Below are 25,043 nucleotides of genomic sequence, written 5' to 3'. Positions count from 1 at the left end.
CCCCTCAGAGCCCCGCCGGCCCTAACATGGCGGACAGACCCCAGCCAGCCCCCTCCCGCCCTTCTCGCGATGCTATTGGTCGTCCTCCCTGTCGCTCAGCCATCCTTCCGCGCTGATTGGTCGGGAGGCGGGGCCGCGCGCTGTAGAAGCACAACAATAACACAACCCGGGGAAGCCGGAAGCGGGAGGACGGGCGGCGAGCCAGCAGCCGCGCACTTCCGGTGCTCCCACAATGCAGTGCGTCGCATGGTCGCAGCGCCCGCGGAGCAACTAGAGGTCACGAGGGAATCCCGCAGCCAATCAGACGCCTCGTTCCCCGCCTTAGCAACAGAGGGAGGGCCCTTCGCTAAGAAAGCAGCGAATAAGAAAGCCGTTCTCGGACCACGTGACGCAGCCGGCGGGTGCGATTGGCTGTTAGGGTGCGTTGTTTTTCTGGCTGGCGGGAAGGGCGCGAAATGCGACAGGGCGGCGGCGGGCGGGTGATGAACGGGGGGGAGCGCTGCGGCCTCCGGGCTACCTCCTCCGGGTAGCCTCCAACCGGCCTCCCCCTGGCCTCCTCCCGAGCCGCAGCGCTGGTAACGGCCGCAGGGCTTCCCCTTGTGCTCTTCAGGCTTTGTGGCGTGGCCCGGAGCCGTCCCGTAGCGCTTTCGGGTCTTCTCTGGGTGCGGGAGGCTCGGGGAGCCTCGCCCCGGAGTGAGGGGCTGAGGTGCGGGCCCTGGGCTGAATTTTCCGGGCTGATTTTTTGGGGTAACCCCGTGTGGAGCCGGGGGTTGGGCTCGGTGATCCCTGCGGGTCCCTCCTAGCTTGGGGTATTCCACGATTCCTTGACCCTTGTGGCGTGTCGGGGGAAGGTGTAAGGGAAAAAAGACTTCCATAGAGCGGAGCAGTGCAGGAACACAACCGATTATTCGTGTATATTTTTTTTTTCATATTGTTTGCAGGTATTTCGGTCTGCAAAGCATGGACCTGGCCGTGGTTGCCGTTGGAGAGGTGCAGAACGTGCTCTCGGCTATGCGGAAGAACTTGGAGTGCCCCATTTGGTACGGCCGGGGCCGGGGAATCACACAGCGTTGGGGTTTGGGCTTTATTTTTGCCTTCCGGTGAAGCGTTTCGTGAGCGGTGTGGTCATAAGAAAACACAAGGAGTAATGCTTTAAAATTATTTAACACTGGTGTTGTCTAAGAGCAAACACAAGACAGGAAGTGAATTTTGCTGAGATATTCTGGCAAGCATTGTTTTTGTGCTGCTAACTCAATGACTCAGTGCTTTATCCACCTGAAGTAAAAAACACTCATCTGATTATCAGAAAAAAAAACAAACAAACAACTTATCCAATTAGAGCGTTGTTTCAAAAGCAATAAGGTTCTTTGTCACTGAAAGGTAAGTGTGGTTTGTACTTCTGCAATGTAAACAAATGCTCAAGTAGCATAACTTCTGCCTAATGCCCAAATATTTACAACGTCCGATCGGCTTTTAAAGGGCTCTTGCTGTTGGTGAACTGTGTTGCAGATTTTTTTTTTGTCTATTGTGACAAACGTTTTTAAATCCTTAAATCTTCTTAAGGGTTTTTTAACATGTTATGTTACTGCCTTTGGGGAACCAAAATAACTTCTATGTTGATGACATCAGCTACTGCAAAAACGCGGTAGAAAACATAGAACGTCTATAGAGCTACGCAGGAGGGTTAAAAACTTGAATCCTAATTCTTCTGAAAAGGCAGCGTGCTTCTTGCTGAGGTGTGACTGCTGGATGGGTGGCTTAGTTATTCATGGACTTAATGTCACAAGAGCGAGAATGGAAACTCTTTCCTGTAACTGCTGTTTTTAAGTCATAAAGGTATATTTTTTGTTTTCTGTTACGTGTGCTCCTGCGCCTTTGCCCTTGCCACGGGAGGTCAGAATTGAAAAAGCAGCTGTTAGTGTTCCAACACCAGGTTTAAGTTCAGGAAAGCGACTGTATTTCTGAAGTTTGTTTTGTTACTGCTATTTTTGAACAGGAACAGAGAAGTTATGTTTTCCTTTTCTATTTTTCTTTTCTGCAGCTTGGATGTAGTGAAAGAGCCCGTTTCAACAAAATGTGATCACATATTCTGCAGGTAGGTTTGCAAACTTCTAATTTCAATGCTTAGTGAATCTATTTGTATTCACAGAAGTATTATACTTCTTTACTACTGAAGATGTATGCTGTGTTTTCATAACTTAATATGCAGCTATTTTAGGGGAAAACATACATTCTGAATAAGCAATAACTGCAGTTCCACAAACGTACCACATTGGATTGATGAATTCGTTGTAACACGAGAATAAGAATCCAGGTATTCAGCTTGATAATGAAGGATTTCTACTAAGTGCTGCATTGTGATTATTCTTTTTTTTCTAGGTTTTGTATGTATAAACTCCTCAGCAAAAAGAAAAATGGAGTGGTACAGTGTCCTCTGTGTAAGGCTGAAGTTACTAAGAGGTAATGCATCTCTGCAAGTGGGCTTGGGGATGAGAGGTTTGAACTCTGAGGAGAAGATGAATCGTTGTTTCATAACTGTCTTAGCAGAAAAACGAAAGAAAAAAATGATGGAGGGATCTGTCAGTTTCCGAAGGAGTAATGCTTTAGCTCAGCACAGCGTGACCTGTGATCACAGGTCACAGACACTGTTCTTAGGAAACGTTTGTGCTATCGATTATAGGCTGTATTATTGTTAAGTCATTACAGCTAGTTTCTCTGTGCTAAACCTACATGAGGAAAAGTAATACGACATTTTCCCTTTGTGATAATGTTTTAATTACAATAGTAGGCTGTTCTGGGGAATTGTCTCGATACTCCTTGGTCACAGTTTTCTATTGTCTCGTATTCCACTTTGCAGCTTTACTCCTCCTTTTTTATTCAGTCTATATTCTAAGAGAACTGTTAATAGCTTACCCATGTGTTTGTCTTAAAAACATCTCATGTGGTGGTGTTCTTTCAGAAGTCTTAAGGAAAATTCCAGATTTAAGCAGCTGATTGAAGGGCTGTTGGAAGCTATCCACGCATTTGAGCTTGACACTGGAGTAAAATGTAAGTGTTACGAATTTGACGTTTTTGGCATAGTTATTTACTGGGGGTTTCATTTACTGTGCGGTACTCTAAATGGGAAGAATTTTTGGAAGTGTTTTCTAGGATATAGAAGCACAAGTTCCCTAGAAAGCTCCCTTAATTTTCCTACATTAGTATCTTAAACTTTCTTAAGGGTTTTTACTGTATTGATTCCAAGCTGTGCTCTAACTTTCAGTTCCCAAAGTATGGCTGAATGAGTATCAAATAATCTTTAGCTTACAACTCTGTGGCAAAGACTTGTTCTCGATTTGCTATTACACCCAATCTTGCAGCTTTAACTTTGAAAACCTTGGGGCATGAATTAGTAAGTACCCTAACAGTATATGTTAACTTCTATTCAGCTCTATCCTTTTGGAATCCAAATTGATCCTTTCTAGCACCCACTGCTTTACAATTGTAAAATGTATTGGCAAGTGAGAGAAGTTTTTTTTCTATTTTGAATAACTTGTGTTGGTTGTTCTGTTGAGATAGGTTTATCTATTTTTTTCCTTAGTAAGGAGGACATTGTGCTATTAAAAATTAGACTTTATTTTCAAGTTCTTGTTCAGTCATTCTAAAATCACTACGGCTGGACCCCTTTCTTGCTAGATTACCCATAAAAGTAAAATTTGGGGGGAAAACTGGTTACCAAGATCAAAACTTAACATTTCAGTACTTAATTCAGGTAACAAGGTCAGTATTAGATACCTGCTGTCAGGCTCAATGTAAGAAAATATTTATGTAATTTATTTCTGTTGACGCTTCCTAGTTTTAAACAGCCATCACCTTCCTAAATCATCCACAGAAGCCACTACTGCAAAGCTTCCATGTAATGAAAGTTCTGTCATCCAGAGTAAGGGTTTCAGAAACAGGAAAAGAAGTGCTAAAGAAAATGAACAAGAAAACTGCAGCTTGGTAATATTTTTCTTTGGCGCAATGTATTTTTTGGATTGGTTAGCATTTTATTTGGAATGTGTGTATACGCACGTACATAGATGAATGGAATAGGAGATTTCATTTTGCTTTCAGATTCCTGTCTGAATATTATTTCAGACAAGAATATCTGAATATTTCTGTCTTGTTCAAAAGTTGCTTGCATATATTGCACTTAAAAAAGAAAAGAAGTCATGAAAAGATAATACTGCCTTAATATATTCTGTTACTGCTGCTAGGGTTGAAAGCTTTTTCTTCACAGCTTGTTTAGTGAGGCTGTTAAATAACTATTTGTAGAGGCTTTTTACTTTTTTATGGGTAAGACCATGAATTAACCCGACTTAACGGTGACCGCTACGTGTATGAGTCTGTTCACAGTGCATTATTAATCGTTCTTAGCTACTTGTACTGAACAGAATATTAAGTATGATAAAACTTATTGATTTAAGCTGTTAAATGCATGGCAACTGTTTTTATTAATACATTCTATTCCTGATACCAGAAAGGATAATAAATTATAAATCATGGTAATAAGTTACATATATTGGCATTTTGCATAGTGGCTGCCAATTTAAATACTTTCCCTTAGTTCATTCATATCAGCCCCCCTGTGTAGTTCAAGTAATTACTTTGTGTTTTTTTGTTGTTTTTAAATAACCTACTGTTATTAATAACCTTTCTATTCTCCTGTCAGCAGGGAGCTAACGTGGATGCACAGCGTACAGACACCAGTGTGAAAAGGCGTTCCCTAAGAAATCGAAACCAGAAATGTGACTTTGAGAAAGGAGTACTTATAGAGCTTGGTACGAGCTGTTGTAGATCCATATTGGCTAAGCTCAAGTATGATGCTTGCAAAGTAATGAAAGGTGAAAAAGTTCAGTATCTAAAAGCACTGGTTTCTTCTCAACGCTTGAAGAGAGAACAGAATGAAATATAAAACAGACTGACAGATCTAAAAATCTATTTGTAACTAAAAGATAACTGCTGTTTTGTAAGGATTACTGTTGCTTCTACCAATATTAAGCAAAGGATCTGAGACAGAAATTCAAATATAATGCTCTGACTTCCAGTTCTAAATGCAGGCAACTGTTTCCTTTATAAATTTGGAAATTAGAAATTAACTCTTACTAAGTTACAAGTCACTGTTTTTAAAAACCTCATCCCCTGGAACAGGAAGCAGAGCTTTATGCTGGAGCTATGTAGATACTTTGTACAGTGAAATTGTGATAATTATGTCGGTTGAACTTGATCTGATGAAAGTTGAAAGCATCTGCCTCTGGAAAGAACTAGGTGCACATGCCTCTGTGATGATAAACACTGAGGCTGACAAGTTGCCTTTCTCTGAATCCTTTCACACAATAACAGCTGATTTGTTTTTAGGCACTGATTCATCTGAAGAGCTTTGCAAACAGGCAGGCAACACTGGGTAAGTAAAGGTTATTAAGGAATTCATATTTTTTGAATATAACAGTTCAGTACTCCCATTACTCTGCTTTAGTTACTTAGCATAGGTCTGATAGGAGTTCTCAAGCTCTCAAGTGGTTTTCAGCTTTGAGATATCAGGGTAGAATGGCTAGCTGATTCCTGTTTGTCATATGATACGCTGTCAAGCTGTTTTCTAAATATTTTGTCTTTTACATAGACGTTAATGCTTCCAAAGAAAAGTTTGCAGTATGCCTTAGAAAATAAAATCAAGTTCAGGACTGGGGGTGGTGGCTGTTCAAGTGTCTGGAATCCTGAAGGGATCTAGTAGTGGCCAGTGTCAGTCATGCATGGTTGTCTTTACTCAGCAGCTTCATTTCTGTAAAAGTTATTTCCAACAGCAATAAGGGGAAATTAAATTAAGTCTCCTATTGTGTCAAATCGTGGTTAGCTCTGTAATGAAAGTAGATTTTTTTTTTCTTTCACACACCTTCCCAACAGGTTAGGAAACAAAGAAGTGGTTCAGATTTCATCTCAAGAAAAGCAAGAAGAACCTAAGAGTCCTGAGAAGGGGAATGAATATTCTTGCAATACACGACCTACTGAGCTGAGAGCTAAAGAAATAATTCTGCCAAATGCCATAGGTGTGTTCATTAATCTAGTGACAAAAATGGTTGAGAGGAAAGCTTGGAAGAAAGACCACAAGTGAACATTGTGATTTCACACTATTAAATATATATTCTTGTAGTCTTGTGTTCTGTAGTTTTGTTGATGCCTACAGCTAGTGACAGTATAATAGAAGACTGCCTGTAGACTAGGCACTTAATGTGCACATTCTGTGCACAGAAACGGAAGGGAAAATTAACTCGATCAAAGTGCAAGCTCCTTTGGTCTATATAAGCCATTATATTGTCCCTCATAACACAAGAGCACTGGTAATTTGTGTAAGTAGTCGGATGAACATGCATCATGTGTAATCTGATATTTTCACCTTTGTCTGGAGAGAGGCTTGTACATTGCAGCATCCTGTTTTGGAGGGAAACAAGAACTGTTCTTTTAAAACCAAGTAGAAGCTGTTAAGCTTGTCATTGTTCCTGTGCATTTAAAATAGGACTTAATAATTCATAATGCTTATAAATCTTCAGGTGAAAGTGATTTCTCAAAGGAAGCCTTGAGCAAGAAAAGCACGCAGAACGTCACTGAACATGCCAATCCTGATGAAGTGAACGAGATGGAATGCCAGAGTTCTCCTTTAAACATTCTTGCCACAGACCTGCTCACAGAGAGGTGTGACAGAATAGATAATGCCAGTCCCTTAAAGAATGGGGACACGTCTTTTCCTAAGAATGCAGAAGAAATGGATGCAGAGCAAACTCAGTGCAGTAATAAAAGCCAAGAGTTTGACTTAGAAGATAGCTCAGAGAACAGACCGGATAAAAGCAAGGAAATAGATGATGATGTGCAAAATGTGGAAGATGTGGAAATGTGTGAATCTCAGAATGATTCTGAAAAAGAATCTCCTCTGGAGAAGCTCCTTCAGCCAGAGACACCACACTGTCCTACGCTGCATCAAGTCTCTAGGAAGAGGTTGAAAAGAAGCATTCAGAAAGTCAACGAATGGTTTTCAAAAAGCAATGAGATTCTATCTTCCAATTCATCCCATGATGATCCTGCTGAGGCAAGTGATGTTTCAGGTGAAGGAGATGCTTTATCAGATAAAGATTCCTGTATTTCAGAGAAGACTAGCCCTGTGTTAGGTTTCATGGAAACGACAGTGTCTGAAGGAAACAAGAGATGGTCCAAACAAAAAACAGACAGCATCAAAGACAAAATATTTGGTAAAACATACAAGAGAGAGAGGAAGTCAAATCCCCCTATTATCTTGAGAGAGATACCTACTACAAAAAAGGAAGATGTGCCTGCTGTTCAGGAGTGCTTAAATAATTCCAGAAAAGACAGCCTAAAACGAAAAAGGAAGGCTGTCCGTCACCTGCAGCCTGAGGACTTCATCAAGAAAAAAGATCTAGAGGAGGCAGGTGGATGCCCTCAAAGTGTTAACTCATGCCTTGGAGATGCTGAAAAGAAAAAATGTGATGAAAGTTCTGCTGTTAAGGAGGATCCCCTGCATGAGAAAACAAAGGGTAGTATGCTAGCAGAATTTGAGGAGGGAGAATCCATGTTGAAAAATGCCACTGAAAAGGTAACGTGTGAGCACTTTGAAGGAGAGCTAGAACTGAATAACTCTGATCAGAAGAGCACTAAAAATACAAGTTCTGCAGCAAAAAGATGCAGACGTTCAACTAGAACTATGTGCACTTTACAGTTAGTAGTGGATAAAAACTCTGGTTCCCCTGATCCAGCTGAGACACTGATTGAGAGCTACCCAAGCAGCGAAGAACCAAGGAATGTTGATTCTGAGCAACGGCAAGTCAGGCGCAGCAGGAGGCTCCAGTTACTTTCTGAAGAAATGACAAAAGAGACAGCAAAAAGGGTAGTAATTAAGGAAGCAAGCAAATGTGACAGTGACCAGGAAGGGTCTGTCTTTGGAGTTGAAAAGACTGTGTTAGTTCATGATTCTGAATGCAAAGACCTGTGTGAGCAGCAGGATGTATTGAGTTGCAAGCCACTCACCAATCTAGAGAGTGCTGATCTGGAAGCAAATGCAATACAGATTAGTCCAAAAAATTCATCTGAGACTGCAGAAACTGGAAAAAGTCTATTAAATCCTGCACCTTCGCAGCAGCATTCAAGTTTGAATTCCTCTTCACCCAAAGCAGGTTCACAAGAAGGTGAGATGCTGGGTAACCCTTTCCTCCTCCAGTCTCCTTCAAAGACTGTTGTGCAAACTGCTTCCCACCTGCCTGAAGGGAAGAGGGCTGAATCATGCATTACTTTACCCGAGGACAAAGAGCACTGTACACAAAATGGTCCAGAGGGCCTCAGGACTGAAAAGTCACCGATGGCGAAAAATGTTTCAGAACTGACCAAGGAATCTGAAGACAGCGAGCTAGACACGCAGTATCTGCGCAATATATTCAGGAATTCAAAGCGCCTATCGTTCAGCCTTTATCCTACTCCCAGGAAAGCACGTGAAGTAGATGATGTTGCATCTGAGAAGCTAAAAATTTCATGTGCTGATCAGGTAGGAAAAAGGCATGGTAAATATTTAAATACAGAAAACTTGCAGGAAGAGAAAACTGCCGAGAACTTGAGTAATCTTTGTGAGAAAGAGAAGATGAACTCTGAATCTGCTTGTGCTAGTCCGGTGTCGTGCGCTGTCAGCAATGCTGAATGTGTGCTCTCTGCGGACTGTCAAGATGTTTCACAGGTTGCTCATCAAGGGAATTTGATGACACCGGTAAGAATGGGTGCTGCTCGTAGTGAAGGTGAAAACAGACCACAAAAGGGAGAGCAGGGAAGTGAAAAGACAGCGTCAACTGATGTAGGGGCAGAAAGAGCGTTGAGACAAAATCCAATTAAATGCAGTAGAAGTCAAAGTGATCAGAGTAACACAGAAGAGCACGTTTTCCAGAGGACAGATCTTAACACAGTCAGTGAAACGTGTTTCAGTTCAGAAAGCAATCAAGTAGAAAAGGCCGACTTTGTTGACAGCGAAGGACCGGTGCTATGTTTTCATCCCGGATCAATGGCTTGTCCTACAGCTTGTCAGCAAAGGTCTGCAGAATTGAACTGCAAAGACACTGAAAAAAGAAGTAGCAAAAGAAGACGAGTAAAGGGGGATGAAGAGCAAGCGACACAAACTGCCAGCCGAGGGGTGCCGGAGTGCTTAGTTGCAGAGACTCTAGAAGAACCTTTCAAAGGTAGCGGTGATTGTACAGATACGTCTGAAACCCCTGATGGTTTAATGTGCTCCGATGATGATAGTGAAGAGAATGTCAGCTTTTGTGAAGCTCAGAGGAAAGACAATTCTGCTGTGTTTGTAAAAAGTGACTTGGTGAAAGAACGAAACAACGGAGGTGTTAGTCCCAAACCAGGGTCTAAAGGGGTTCAGAGGTCTCGGAGAAGGGCACAGAAACTGCAGTCTTCATCTGAAGAATCTAGTGAGGATGAAGACTTGCCGTGTTTTCAGGCATTAATATTTGGCAAGTCAGTAAGCACACCTTTGCAGACCAATAAACAGGCGACGTCTGCCGTGGGGTCTTCAGGAGATCCCAACGCGTTGCCTCAGGGTTGTGAGGACAACAACGTGCAGAAAACACCTGATGCTGCCCTAAGCAATGGCTGTGCTTCACCAAGCCAGGAGTCAGAATGCTCTGTGAACTTATTTTCTTCCCAGTCCAATGTGTCTGAAGAGTCAGCTGATGGAGCACAGGAGCCAAAGAAACCTTTATTACAAGCTCACGCGTCCAAACAACCGAGCAACGTGAGCGAGAGCAAAGAAACCCTTCAGAGTTGCACTGGCGGGCGGAAGAGAAGAAAAACGAACTCCAAAGATGAATGCCAAGAAGACCCAAACCAGGGGACAAACCTAGGTACAAACCAAGATTTTTATTTTCTCTGCTATGTTTGTAATGTCATTGCATGAAAGTTCTTGAAGGTTGCACGGGAACTTTGTCGTGTGTTTATGTGGTGCTTGCTTTTGGAAAGGAATGTAGCAGCTCAAAGCAATCAAACAAAAACAATGCTAGGAAGCTTAATTTCTTAATTTCCAGGAAATAAAACTAAGGCTTTTTTGTTTTGTTTACTGTGCTGTACACGTGTCCTCATGTTCTTTGAAAGGTTCACTTGAAGTAGACCTGGGCTTCTAATTTAAGCCTTTCCAAGCCTTGTCATTTTATCATTATAGTTAAAATTTGGCTAAAAGGGCTTTGTGATAAAAATTGTGGATAGCTTGGTTTGTTATCGTGTTGTTTGTTTTTTTTTTCTATAACTAACTTGGATTATCTTCCATCTCCTTCAAGGTGAAGCATCTGGATATGACAGTGAAACAAGTCACGTAGAGGATTCATGTGGACCATTCTCTCAGGGTGAAATCCTTTCTACACAGGTGAGTGAGTTTACACACTGACTTCTAAACCTAGTTTATGTACATTTCCACCATCACTGCCTAGTATCCGTTCTAGGATATAAGCAAATCTGTGAAGTCAGTGCCATGGGAAACTGCTTTCAGCATAATAAGTTACATTCAAGGGCCTAATTAATCACAAACTGTTGAATGCCTTCTATGCCGTTACGTGTCTGACTTTGTCTTCCATGGTAATGGTACATTTTAATGGCTGTAGCTTGTTACGTGGTGTTGATTACGGTGTTTAATTGTGGAAGTTGCTAGTTAATAAATCTCCATTCTTGACCAACGCTGGAAGCCTCAGCTTCCTATATTTAAAGGCTTCATTGCTGTGGAATTTATAATGATCAATGCTAAGCGCTATGAAAAATCCGGTCCTTATATTTAGAGGCATGGAGCCTTACCTTTAAAGGGTAAAGATAAAACTAAAAAATCTGTATTAGAATATTATAAATGTAAATAAGAGTAAGAGCCATGTTCAGTGAAAGATCTGCCTAGCACAACATCTTTTCTCCGATACTAATTTTATTGATTACTGTTTAATAGCCTGGAATTATGTATTAGGTTATTGGTGTGAGGTTTTTGTTTGTTTTTGTCTTCGATAGCTTCAAGGTAAGTCTCATGCCAGATCTCCCCCTTGAGCATTAAGATTACTGTGGGTTTTAATGTATTTCAAAGAAGGTAGAGCTGCATTTTTGTGCTTTATGGGTGGTGGTTCCATATACTGCATCGGTACAAAACATGGTCAACTTGTAGGATATTATTAACGAAGCTGCATCACGGGGCAGAATGGATTTGTCTGGCTTGAATGGAATAATGGAAGTATGGTAGCTTTTGCTTGGGGATTGTCAGTGGGTTTTGTTTGGTGGGTTTACGTTTTTATTTGTTGCTTTTGTTTTGTTGTGTGGTGGGAGGGGGGTTGTTTTTTGTTTGCTTTTCATTGATTCAATAACAAGGAATCTCCACGTGGTGTCAGTGCTAGAGCTACAAATGGTAATGGTCAGGACTGTGGAAACCACTTTATCCTGTATGGTGAAGCTTTTAGGTTTTTAAAAGAATCCTTTGAAGCTCTTGTTATGAGGAGGCACATGACGTGTTTAGTAGTGGGTACTGTAGTATTCAGAGACAAAGTAGGAAAGAGTAGGATGAAGTATTTTATTCCTTTTGTAAGCAGTCTTTGAGGTTTTCATAAAGGAGGAAGGTGCAGAGGCTCAATGCCTGATGTTCATTATTAATTTTTAAATTAAGTGGCTAATATAAGCTAATGCAACAGGAGCAAAATAATTTTTAAATAAATTTCTGCAAAAGGCTTTATTTTCCCTGACTAATTAAGCTATGGTGAGCCTTTAAATGTGGAATAATTTGAACAGTGAAAAGACTGATTTCTTTTTCTTTCCTTTGACGTAGCACGTGTTTGTTACAGTAAAACCATCCTAGCTGCCTCTTCAACACATAGTAAAAAGTAATTCATAATTGCTTTGCTAATTTTCAAGTATTTGCTAAACTGAAAGTATTGTTTAAAACTGAGTTTGCTAATGTTGGTACAATCATGTATCACTTGCAGCAGAAGAATGCTATGCAGAACAACCTGAAAAAACTACAACAAGAAATGGCTGCGCTTGAAGCAGTGCTACAGCAGCATGAGAGTCAGGACTCCGAGCTCTTACCTGTGTGTATGGAGCTGCCGTGTCCCAGGAGTGAAGGAACACTTGCAGTGGAACAAATGAGGCAAAGAGGTAAACAGCAAACAAAACCTTTCCTAGCTATCCTGTGAACAGTTGTGTGGCTATTATTAGCTCTTTTTCTCCTCTACCACAAATTACGGCGTTAAATTCTGCTCGTGTATCAATTTAAAATTTGCTTAAATTCAGCTATTTGGTGAGACAAACCTGTTGTATTTATAACTTAGGTACTATGCAGTCTAAAACCACTCCTGTTCCAGATCTGTGCTGGATGACACAGTGGTATAAGTAGGCCTTGCGGCTTGGCAGTACTAATCCCTGTTCCTCTTCTGTCATTTCTCCTGTTTTCACTGGGATGGGTAAGGGGCTAGAAGGGTGGCTGAATACCCAAAGGACTTGGCCTCTATTGCTGTGGTAGAAACCTCCCTCTAACATACCAAAGAACAAGACAGAAAGGAGTTTACATAGGTATTGGCAGTTAAAAGTAATAGAATGTGGGTCAGGTTGCTGTTTGGGGCCAGGGTTGGGGGAGGAATACCGATAGTGGTGTGTGGATCGTAAATCCCCTCAACAGTACGTGAACACAAGTGTCCTTGCCAGTAAATACATGCTGAAGAATTCTTTAATAATCACGTGCTGCTGACTGTGTGAGAGGGCTTCATATCAAGTTTTTCTTTGTTAGGGAGAGGGCGATACTGAGATTAGTGTTTTGACAAGCTGTCTGCAACAGAACATAGAGCTGTCTTTGACCAAAGCCTCGAGTAAGTCCAGATGTTCATTGTTGAACTTCTCACAGCGCTAGAAAGGCACCCAATACTGATTTAAAGACTTCCAAAGATGTATTTCTTGTTGAACTCTTAGATAAATTGCACCAGTGTTTTATTATACCACTTGCTGCTAAATATTTACGTATATATTTCTAGTTCTGTGGCCTTATTTCAGTAAGTTACCTTTGTTTTCTGAAGGCAGTTAGGGTAATTTAGCATTCTGGAATTCAAAGCCATTTAGCGTCTTACTATGCCTTTGCTGTACTGTAAAAGCCATACACAGTAATCTTATCTTTCTGGATCTCTTCAGCTGTTAAGATATTAACGGTATATTGAACGCTAAAAGACTGGTTAGTCTCTAATCTGTGCTTAGTTAAGGAGGCAAAATGGCATGGCATTGAGTTTACTGCGGTTTGAGAATACTCCGTCATTTCAAAGAACAGGTTTTGAGATGTGACATTTCTAAAGGCAGTAAGTCAAACTATTACAGATACATATCAACAGACCCTTTGAGGATTAAGGCAGCAAATTAATGATTAGTTTCCTTCAGGCTGGAAAATTAATCGAATTAATTTGGTGCATGTTTACGTTTTTATTCTAGAATATGGATTTCTGTCTCGTAAAAGCTTAAACTGATTAGCGTTATTGATGGCTTGTTAAAAACTGCAGGCATCTTCCAGCTGCCAAATAAATGCCTTTCTACTGCTTGTGAACGCAGATGCAGTAACGTGTTGAGGGGATTTGTAAATAAACTGCACTAAGTAAAGTAATTTTGTCTTTGGCCTATTTAATATATCTGCTTTTTTCCACCTAACAGGTCAGCATACACCTCGGCTTTGTAGATGAAATCAAACGTAGTTATTAGCTGTGCTTCTCAGGGCATAGCATTCTGTGTAGATTTCTGTTTGGGGACACTCGCCACTCTGAAATGTATCTAGATGGAGCTTTTGGAGAATGCTTGACTTCTCATCTGAAGAAACGATTAAGACCAGTTGCTTTTCTTTCGCTTAAGAACTGCTCTCTTTTTTTTAAAGGAGCAGAGTCAACCTCGGAAGGAAATCACAAATGCAGCACTTCAAAGGGATTTTCAGGCGATGATGTCCATGTTATACCAAGTGATTCTTCTAACAGTAAAGTAAATGAGATTGAAAGGTAAACCTGTTTTTTTTTTGCTTTTATTTTTAGCCTTGTATAATAAAAAGTTGAAAAGAATCTTGAAGTAAATTCCTTTCAGCTTTTGAGCAATTGCGGTAGCATAGTTGTTGCTACATGCTTGTGATACTGAGAGTGAAAAAAAGATGACAATTCTTCCTCTCAAGGTCTCCTGAACTGCTGTATCCCTCTCTGAAATCCTCTTGGTCAAAGAGACCGGATTTGGAGGAAGACCTTCAGCACGATAGTGTCGTGGAGAACAAAGCTCCTCAAGAGACAAAACCTGTGCAGGAAGCAGTGCAAGAATATAGTCAGAGTGAAGAAGGTAACGTTGAAGAGGGATACAACATCCCTCTTTTATTTCTACTCTTTCCAGATGCTGTTCATATTTTTTTCACACACACTCAAAAGTTGCTATTTGCTGGCAAGTAAATTGAGGATTTTAACTCTTGTATTCCTGACGGATTTTAAAAGATGTTACTTCATGTTTGGCAGTCCAACTGTCTAAATGTATGGCTGTTCCTCAGGATGAAGTTGAGGAACATTTTTAAAGTGGTGGGAGTCATTATCTGTCTCACATGCAGATCAGTGCTTTTTGCAGGACATCTTGCTAAGAGTTTTACAGGTATTGTGGTGTCTCAGCTATCTGTCAGGAAAAAGTAATGAGAAGCAAAGGTGAAATTGTAAACAAGCACAAGAAATGATTGCAGCACGTAAAACTTAAAAGGAGATGCAACAGCTTTCCACTGTGACTAAAAGAAGCATGAAATTATTTCAAGAGTTAATAAGAATTAATTTCTTCTCCTTTAGAAAATGCAGATGAGGAGTCTGGGACTAAATTAAACAAGGCATCTGTCTTAAATGATCTCTGTGGAAATGTGACCAGGAATCCAAATGCCTCTTCCTCCTTTGTAAAGCCTCCTCACCTTCAAACTGCAGAAGCAACAAATAGTTCTGCTGTAGCTCAGAATGATAATAAAAGCCATTCCCAAGGATGTAAATTGAAGAGAAGTGTGTGTTTTCCTACATCAGTTCTGCACAGTGCAGCTGGGAAAGAAAATGCTACAAGTCCAGTTGTGGCTACCAGGAAAAAAATGTCAATTGTGGCATCAGGTCTTAATCAAAGCGAACACGTAAGTATATTTCAGAATGTTTAGAGATCTGTTTTTAAATCATGCCACTTGATCACTGTAGTCCTCAACACAGAGATCTAACTACATTGGAAACTAATCTTGGAGGTAATCTTAGCGTAATCTACAGATCATACTATAGCAGCTCAAGTCAGACTTCACTCCTAAAAACATGAAGAATGCAGCCTGTGAACAGCCCTATAAAGCTTACTGAAGTCTGAACTTTTAAAATGACTCCCTACTGTCTAGGGGGAAAATCACATCCCAGAGCGAGAGGACTGTATTTTTAGGAGGCCTTGGCAAACAAATGCTGCAGTGCCTGTTCTTCTAAAGCGAGATGCGTGCAGAGATCATAAATGTGTATGTCAGCTTCTGAACTCCCATGTTGTTCCAGAGTGCCGTCATGTTTATTGTTCAATTCATACCAGTGGTGCAGAGCACTGCTGCTTAAATTTATGGTAAATGATTTGGTCAGCTTTTGGAATTAGTTCTCTTATTGGTAAAAGAAGCACACGCTTTTTCCCAATGTTTACCTGGTTTTAGAACGTAATCACAAGGGATTGGAAATCTGCCCTCTTCTCAGAATTTGCTTACAGCGTTTGGTAGCCTGATAGTCACTGTTGTGGAGAACGTTGGGGAGAAATGCCTTCCTACATCTTTCACGTTTCTCACCAGTCTTTTAGTGAGAGCTAAAATCACTATTAATAACTACTAAAAATTCAGCTATACAGATTTTATTGCTGTTCGGTGTTTTAGTGGTTGGCTGTTTGGAAACAATCTGATTTTTAAAAAAGCTGCTTTTGCTAGGTTTCGGTTGCACTTATGGCATGCGTGACAGCTTTAGCTAAGGAGGAAGTAATTTGAATGCTTTTTTTTTTGTTTGTTAAAATGTGTTTAAACTTGTTAAGTTTTGTTATGAAGGCTGCTGACAAGTTTATCATACATAATAAACCCCGAAACTCACATTGGGTTGTTCTCAGCTGTTACTTCATTATCCAAATTCTGCTCCATAGTGAGGGTTTCTATAATTAATCAATTCTGAATTGCTAATAATCCTGGCAGAGGTATTGTATATCATTAGTCTGTTGCTTAGCAGTTTTTGAAACTTGTGGCCTTCTGAATAAAGCAGCATAAGAAAGGAATTTTTTAATTATAGTCTTGTAAAACATTAGTGCTAGTTACTGATCCTTAATAGATCCTTCTTTTGTGACCATCAGTAACTAGCTCAAAACTGTTTCTACAATGCATTTCCAGGAGGAAATATTTTTTTGGTTCATAAACTACTGACTGGGAGCTCTTTAGGCTGTTGGATGGTGCCAAAATTAGTGACTTTTATTGTGTCTTTAATGGAAGCATACACTCTGTGTGCCAGTATGAATAAAACCACTAATTTCAAGTAGCTACTGTATGTTTTGCTCCTATAAACTTGTTTTTATAATGTTTTGCGAGCTATTAACTTTTTACAACTGCTTTTCAGATGGTGGTCCAGAAGTTTGCCAGAAAAACTCAAAGCACTTTCTCTAATCACATTTCTGATGGAACAACACACGTCATAATGAAAACAGGTTTGTTGGGAGCCATGTGAACGAACCCCATGTTTACATAACAAGTAAAATAGTTGACTCTAGACTAACAACTAACCAACAAGCAGATGGTTCAGCAATAAATTTAAATAATTTAGAGGGAAAGGTATTCATAATTTTTGGTATTTAAGTTTGGGAATACAAATCTCTCTAATTTGATTTCACAGAATCAGCGTGGGAGTGCTTTGTTTCCTTCTGTGCTTTGTTTCCTTGTGTGTTTTAATTAAAAAAAATGTTAAAAGCAAAATATTTTCAGACAAATCTGGTTGTGTGGGCATGGTATATACTGTCATGGAAGCACTTCTGGATGGCTCATGTTTGGATAGAATCCATGGCATGAGCCTTCGTTGCTTTTGAAAAAAAAACCTAAAGAGAAAGGGAGCCAGAAAATCCTGCTAGTCCAAATCTATGGACTCGCTTTTTTTCTTCAAGCAGTATATCACTAGCAGGATGGCCATGTGGTTTTGGAGACAGGGATTGTTCTGCCTTCATTCAAAGAGGGGGAACTGTCTTCTGAAAGTTGTGCGTGTCCTTGTGGAGACGAAGAGGAGCTTAGATGGCTAGTCATCTAAAAGTTTATGCTAACGTTACTATAGTGATATGTATTTGTGCCTTTCCTTGCCTGTTACCTTTAATAACGAAATAAAGAAGTGTCCAGAAGACACTTCTGTAATTCAGAAACGTGATTAGTTCCTGCTCATTTCCTTCAGCTGAGCAGATTTGGGAGGTAAATTTTAGGACACGGGAATTTTTGAACCTTTCTGGTCTTGATATTTTGCTGCCTCACTTAGCAAAATCTTTTGGTTTTCAGTACAAATTATCTGAGCTGTTTTTTATTAATAACAAAACTAAAAGATCTCTATTTTTGCTTGTCCTGCAGATAAGGAGCTGGTGTGTGAACGGACACTGAAGTACTTTCTGGGTATTGCAGGAAGAAAATGGGTAGTTAGTTATCAGTGTAAGTATAACTTTTTTTTGTTTGGGAGAAAAGTAGTCTCTGCACTTCTACCACAAATGTACTCTTCTCTTGTTCCAGATAAAAATATATACATATATATATATCTTTTCCTGTCTTGAATATGTTAGCATCTGGTGTTTTGCAGTTCCTTCTAAATAGTTTTTTAAAAAATAAAGTAACATCAAGCTGCTTTATCTTCTGAATGCTTTTTCTGCTTTCAGTTAACTGCAATGGGTTGCTCCCTTCCCTGTCATGTGCCTTTCCCCTCTTACTTTAAGTGTTTTTGCTGCATGGTATCAGTTAGTGCAAAATTAGTATGTAAAAAAACCTGGCAAGATTCATTAAATACTTTCAAGCAACATAGAGTATTTAATTTCCCTTAGAACAAATACCTGCATTTTAATACAGTGGTGAAGTCAAACTATTGGCAGTGGAAGAACAGCTTTGCTGTATAAAATGACTTGTACTGTCCTCTCTTTTCATTTAGGGGTAATTCAGTCTTTTAAAGAAGGAACGATACTGGATGAGGTAGGATTTTTTTACGTTTAGACTAAAATATCAAATGTGTAGACAACGCTGTTACATCGATGAACCTGCTAGTAGTCGCAGATATTGTCTAAGCATGAAATACATGCAAATCCAGCTGTGAAAAATGGGATCCTAGTTGTACCAAAAGCCCCAATTAGACTACAGGTATTCAGGGTTATTGAATTCATAATGGATCCCTGTTATTTTTGGAAGAGTTTATAGACGTATTTTTTAATAAGTGTTCCTGTGGATGTTGATGGATTACAGCATAGAGGAAGGGATCTATAGTCTGCGTGTTGGAACACAGCGATACTGATGCCTTGTTTTTGTTGTTGTTAAACTTTGCAGTAGACAACTACTGAAAGCGTATTGTTCCAGTACCTTTCCTAGAAGAAAGAGTTTTTGATGACCTCAATTTCAGTGAATTTTTTTTTGTATTTCTAGATGGTTTTTTTTCTCAACTGCAGATTTCTGGGGAGTGTTGTATCAGTGAGAGTAGTGGAGAATTAAGTGTTTGTTATATGCAGCACTATATTTGTTGTATATAAATCTATCTGCAGAATGAATGCCTTGAAATAAAAAATGTTGAATATACTGATAGCTAACTTCTATCAAATGAGACTTTACAGATAAATTAATGTTATTGTTGGAGTACTCGTATACTGTTTGCTACATTTCAATATCGTTTGACTATAATGTGTTTCTTTAAAAATTGTAGGATACTGCAGGGATTTCATTTCTGCTCTCTTATTCTTTCTTGAAAAATCTTTAGAATTAAATGTGTGCAGAAAATGAAGTTTCCAGTTCTGAAATCTGGTATCTTCCTGTCCTGATCTGGAACTCTGACCAGGAAAGTGTTCTCAATCTCTAACTTCAGCCTTCTTGTTTATTTTCCAGGAGAACTTTGAAGTTAGAGGAGATGTAATCAATGGGAGAGACCACCAAGGTCCTAAGAGAGCGAGACAGTCTCTGACGGAAAAGGTACAAGCATATCGGGGAGGAAAATCCTGTCCTGCTGTGACTGTTTCAGATATGTGGTGAGAGCAGCTGACTATTTGTTACTTCTGATTTCCCTGCTGCTCTGTACATAGAGAATTGTGCAAATTGAGCATATTTTCAGTGCTGCTGACGGAGCTCACCTTTCATGTATAAAACTGCTTAAGTGACTCTCAGTGCTTAGAGTGGATGTTTATCTTTTTATAACATCAGTATAGGGCAGTACAAGGTTGGTTGTTGTTTTTTTAAATTTGTAACCTGCAAAACAAAAGGGTTTCGGTTATGCTTTGTGAAGCAGCAGTAGCTTAATAACCAGCCCTAGAATTGCAGTGAAACAAATGTGCTAAATGTTGTCCTGTAAGGGTACCATATGTGTACTCCGTTAATATGTTCCTTGTTTTTCAGATCTTCAAAGACTTTGAGATCTGCTGCTATGGTCCTTTCACTGATATGACTACAGGTATGTCATTTTGGTGGAACTGAACAAACTCCCAGCATTAAAAATGCGTATGCGCACATGTGTATATCTGAAGAGGGGCTGTATGCATTCACCAGAATTTTATGTTTGAGCTCTTTTTGGTTGCTTTTGTACCTCTTTTACTTTGAAACTTTCAAAATATTTACGTGAGGTATTGTGTAGGTGGAGGATTTAATTCAGTTCTATCTCCAGATATAACAGGAAGCGTTCTCTTCTATTTGGATGTCCTCAGGAAAATGCTTTGGCAGTTTGTGTATTTCAAAACAGGTGTTTAATTTATCTCTGCTTCTCTAGAAATGAAGGAAAAGCATTAATATCATGCTGTCAGGTAATTGTTTTAAATGCTACTGAAAGCTTACAATTGGAGGACTTTTTTCATGGTCCTAATAAACAGTTTCCAAGGTATTTGTTTTTCTAGTGGTTGACAGATCATTAATGTAATCTCTCTAATAGCAAATGTTAAAAGTGAAACACACAGCAAAACTAGCAGTTTATATATGAAAGAAAAGGTGGGGAGGGTAGCTTTTTTGTTGTTTAAAACTGAATGAAGTATAGCAGATGTCTTGAATTTAAACTAGAATTTTTCTACTTAAAACATTTATACCCTTTATTTGTATTTTTGTGGTTTGGTCCTTCTTTTACAGCAGGTACTTTGAATTTGTCCAATATAACTTTGGGTGAATTATCCTTACACCTCTTGACATTTACGATAATTACTACAGAGGATGCAGTGCTTTCACCTGCTGCAGTGATGATCAATTAAGGCTCTTATACTTGCGAGACTTATTTACTTTCTTCACTATGAGTTCAACAAATTGCTGGAAATTAAATACTTTAGCTACTTCTGTTAATGAGAGATAATCACAGTTCTAACTTCTGATTTCAATTTGAATTTTGTGCCTTACATCCTTATGGTAGAAGGAAATAAATTGTTGGTGGTTTTCTCTTTAACTTTTGGGCACGTGTTGTTTTGGATTTTTGTTGTTGTTGTTCTGATCAGTGTGAGGGAAGCACTTGGCAAAAGCATCTGGGACTTGGATTTCCATCCTTTGGCTGCTGTACTTGGTGTTCCCTTTCATGATATTGTTGCCCTTGCTGAAGAAGCTCAAAGGAGATGATGTCTTCAGCAGGCTAGAAAGTGAAAGAGCTTACTCTGTACTAAAGCCAACATCCTTTTTACAGTGACAGTTTGCTTTGGAACAAAATACAGGGACTGGTGTCAGCTTCAAAGTGATATAAAGCACAGTAATAATAGACTTACAGAATCACAGAATCATTTAGGTTGGAAGAGACCTCCGAGATCACCTCGTCCAACCTATGACCTAACACTAACAAGTCCTCCACTAAACCGTATCACTAAGCTCTACATCTAAACATCTGTTTTATCTGTTTATCTGATTATCTGATTTATCTTTTTATCTGACTTCTTCAGGGCATCTTGAATGGATGGTGGAGCTTTGTGGTGCCTCTGTAGTGAAGCAACTTCATCTGTTCACCCACAAAAAGGTATGTGTTAATGAATGTTGCTCTTAGCTATAGACCAATCACTGCATTACATAATATGCATGTTGAAAGATTACCTGGCCTTCCTGGACTCCTCAAAGACTGGTGCATACAGAAATATTAGAGAGAACTGCCTGCACAGTAATGATACAAAACTGCATGGCTGCCATGCTTTGGACTAGGAGTCAAGCTTACACTGAGCTGAAAACTGATCTGAGTACTCTATGCCAGCCAGCTAGATAATCCTTATTGAAATCAGCACTGAGCCTCACCTTAGAGTGCAAAAACCTTTTAGTGCCTTAACTTAGTCACAGCATTCCTGGAGAGAAATAACAGAAAAAAAATAGCAACCAATGTGTTTCTTCTTCCACTGCCACTTAACATCCGCTGTGAAATCCTCTTTGAAGCAGAGTCAGCCCAGTTATCACCCTCTGCAGATAGGTGTGAGAGTCATTTAATGACAGACAGATAACGTTTTTATTTTCTTATCTTGGAATCCTAGAATTCCACTGCTGTTGTGGTTGTGCAGCCAGATGCTTGGATGGAAGGCACAAGCTCTCACGGTAAAACTGCTTACAGTCTTGGATTGCCTTATGGTACACGTTGAGTGTCTCTATCATATGAATGGTTTTAATAGTTAAATATCAGAGAGTTTTGTAGAGGAATGGGAATAAAATACTACTACTTTTGAAGGGGGAGGTATGCCTTGAAGTCTGAAAGGACAGACTATTATTTCAAGAATCAGAAATGGAGTTTCAAAAGGTGGTCTGTCAGACAGTAGAACTTGTAAACATGATACTAGTGGTGTGTGTTTGCTGTTGGCTCCGTTGTCCTGCATATCATCAGCTTTACAGAAACCTTTCGTGCTGCAGAAAGTTTGCTAAAGGGGAAAAGCATCTCTGACTAGTAAAAATCTAGCAGAAAGCCTCAGATGGGACGAGATTCTCTTGGTCTGGAAAGAATATCCAGCTACCATGCATTAATTTATAAACATAGAGAGAGATTGATGCCAATTTTTTTTTTTTTGTGTGGTGTCAAGAGCCTTCAGAGAAACCATGAGACCTGGAAAGTATGAGTGGTCCAGACTTGATTTGCTTTTAAATGGGATATTGGGATGAATTGAACCAAATTAGGCTATGGTGGAGTTCAGCAAAGCAATGGACCAGGAAGATGACGTTGCAAATACAACATGTCACTGAGGTCCTAAGTTAAAAGATAACAGGGACTGCGCTCTGATTTTAGTGTTTGTTCTGCGGTGTTCCAAACTTCCTGCTGGACCATTTGCCAAGCAGCTGTTCTTTATGGAGCAGCAACACTACCTGCCTTTTTAAAAGGAATAGTAGTGTCACACTGCTGTTTTTAGAAACTTGCTTTTATCAAAGCCTTTAAGATGTCAAAGGTAAAGCAAGTAGTTTTAACTAAAAAGATAGCAGGATGTTCGCTGTTAACCTGCTTTGCCTGACTGATAAGTTTTATCAAGTGTGTCTTTGTCTTGCAGCAATCCAGCAAAAGAACAATGTTGCCGTGGTGACTCGAGAGTGGGTGCTAGACAGCGTTGCTTGCTACAAGTGCCAGGAGCTTGATGCTTACCTTGTGTCCTAAAGGTGTCTGCACTTCTCTTCCCGTTGCTTTAATTCTCGTCAGTACTGATACTTTAGTAATTGTTTTAAGGGCTATGGATTTGTGTAAGTAACTTATGCAGAGAATTTGTGCGAATTGTTGTTTTCTTTTCAGGGTAAAATAACTATATTTTTATTAACAATCAAAATACTGTATAAAGATGGAGTTGCCTGCTGTTCTGTAAAGATTAACATTTCTAGTTTGAAAATAGTCCCTTAAAACTCATGTAAAACAAGCTGAAGTTAAAACCTAACTAGAATTTAGAACATGGCTTCCTTGGAGAAATGATGATGCATTATTTACCATCCCAGCCAGTGCCTGCCTGTATGTTTAAGGTCTTTTTCAAGGAATACTTGTTTACAACAGTAATACTGGGCTCGGGGCTTGAATTAAAATGTACTTGCACTGCTGAGTAACTTCCATATTTGTATTTTGCATAAATACATACCCCAAATAAGGATGTATGTATATCAATACAAAGAAATACTATTTTGTGATTATTTGTGTATCAACATGGTTACTCTTAGGCTGTGGACTACATCTGTTCTGAAGACTTTACGAGCAGCAGTGCTGTTGTTAGGCCACCTGTATGCAACACATCCAGCTCTGTGACTATCCAAGTGTCCTGCACAGCTTGGAGGTGGTTTTCCTGGTTAGTACAAGCACATTCCCTGAAAAGCCAGCACTTGATTGCCAATGTAAACCAATCCTTAAAACAGCAAGCCTATGTTTTCACTTTTATTTCTGAGAAGTGTGTGTGGCACCTATGAAGAAATAATAGATGCACTTTAGTATCCCAGTGACCTACAATAAGCCCTGTAAGAATCTGCTTCAAATAGTCCCTGCCTGCAGAATGAGACTGCAAAGAAAACACGTTGCTTTTTATGGAAGAAAATATATTGCTTCTTTCTGTTGCCAAGCAATGCAACTTCATAAATAATTTTGTACTTTCAGGGCAGAAAATGAACCTGTTTTCATAAAGTTGTTGTTTAAAAAAAAAGTAATAAATTGTAGCGATGTTCAGAGAATTGTTTGGATGCTGCTAGATTGTCTTGGAAACGTCTGAAATATATTTATAAATACTGCGATGCTTAAAGTAAAACTGATTCTGGCAAGTATTTCATGTAATTGTTCCATTCTTACGTGAATCAGTCATTTAAACTCTGCATCGAGGCATACATGAAAATATGTCTGAAGTCTAGCCTCCTGCAGTGGGGGTGTGTGTGGAGATGTACTGGAGGAGGTCATAAATGTAAATGAGAACTTCAGAGCTGGAGACATGATTGTAATTCCCATCAACATAAGAAGCAAATGCGTTATCAAGTGTAGTGCAGTTGCCAAGTGGAGGCAAATATAGTCCGACTAGGTGCTGCTATTGGGAGGGTAAGTGCTGGAAGCGTTTGCTCAGCTGCCATACATTACTGTTTTCTTCTATATGTGACAGCATTTCGTAACTGCCAAGGCTGTTCAACACCGCCTCACCTTCAGACTGACACTCCTCTTATCTCTAGAGCCCACATTGGCTTTTTTTAATCTACCTCTCAAAAGATTATAGCTCTGGGGGACTAAATGCTGCCTCTTAGATGAGAGGAAAAGGCCAAGCAGGACCGGCTTGCTCCTGCTGTTATGAAATGGTCCCTCAGGTCTTGACACAAGGCTTGTCCTTTCTAGCAGGTAAGGTACCAGCCCCAGTCATAATTCTCAGTGGGAATAACACCTGTGATGGTGGCCTTCCTCCTTGCAGGTGACTAGATCTCTAGAAATAACGCTTACTTTATTAGAAACAGCATCTGTGAACTTTTGTAGTAATCTGCATCTCAATTTAAGATTCTAATCAATGAAACAGTCCAAAGTGGACAGCCAGGTGAGGGAAGCACCTGTGTCCACAGAAGAAGGCAGCTGGGGGCAGCTGATGTGGCCTCTGTCATGGCATCCACCTTGACTTACCTGGTCTCAGTTGCAGCTTCAGAGCTAAAGCCCAGCGCAGTTCCACAGCTACCACCTGGGCTGGAAATGCCCTTCTGTACATCAGGACCAAGCTGCGTTTCCTCCCTGTTTGCTCACGAGGAAGAGCAACCTGCTTTATCGCTCTTCTCCAGGTAGGAAACCTCGGGTGAGTGCATTTTACAGACAGGGCTTGGCTCTGCTCTGTCTGATACAGACATGACCTGAGGCTGCTTAGTAACAGAGTCAAATTTG

General features: G+C 39.8%; 1 protein-coding gene across 6 annotated transcripts; it reads left to right on the top strand.

Moving 5' to 3' along the window:
* The first annotated feature begins 6 nt into the window (after positions 1-6).
* BRCA1 (BRCA1 DNA repair associated) lies at positions 7-23,962 on the top strand. Of its 6 annotated transcripts, none has more exons than XM_035347821.1 (23): positions 7-284; positions 942-1,040; positions 2,042-2,095; positions 2,380-2,460; positions 2,960-3,048; positions 3,836-3,981; positions 4,697-4,802; positions 5,380-5,425; positions 5,923-6,065; positions 6,567-9,914; positions 10,344-10,429; positions 12,012-12,183; positions 13,931-14,048; positions 14,216-14,373; positions 14,859-15,181; positions 16,656-16,743; positions 17,642-17,719; positions 18,207-18,247; positions 19,145-19,228; positions 19,649-19,703; positions 21,154-21,227; positions 21,727-21,787; positions 22,723-23,962. In XM_035347821.1, the coding sequence occupies exons 1-23, from the start codon at positions 70-72 to the stop codon at positions 22,824-22,826; spliced, it is 5,769 nt and encodes a 1,922-aa protein (XP_035203712.1). In that variant the 5' UTR covers positions 7-69; the 3' UTR covers positions 22,827-23,962. The 6 variants fall into 6 exon arrangements, with proteins under 6 accessions (XP_035203712.1, XP_035203711.1, XP_035203717.1 ...); XM_035347820.1 differs by having other exon boundaries at positions 4,694-4,802; XM_035347826.1 differs by lacking the exon at positions 7-284 and adding an exon at positions 379-401 and having other exon boundaries at positions 4,694-4,802.
* Positions 23,963-25,043: the final 1,081 nt, after the last annotated feature.

This window comes from Oxyura jamaicensis, chromosome 27 (genome assembly GCF_011077185.1).
Source record: "Oxyura jamaicensis isolate SHBP4307 breed ruddy duck chromosome 27, BPBGC_Ojam_1.0, whole genome shotgun sequence".
Taxonomy (NCBI): Eukaryota; Metazoa; Chordata; class Aves; order Anseriformes; family Anatidae; genus Oxyura; species Oxyura jamaicensis.
This window is presented reverse-complemented; position numbering and strand designations above follow the sequence as displayed.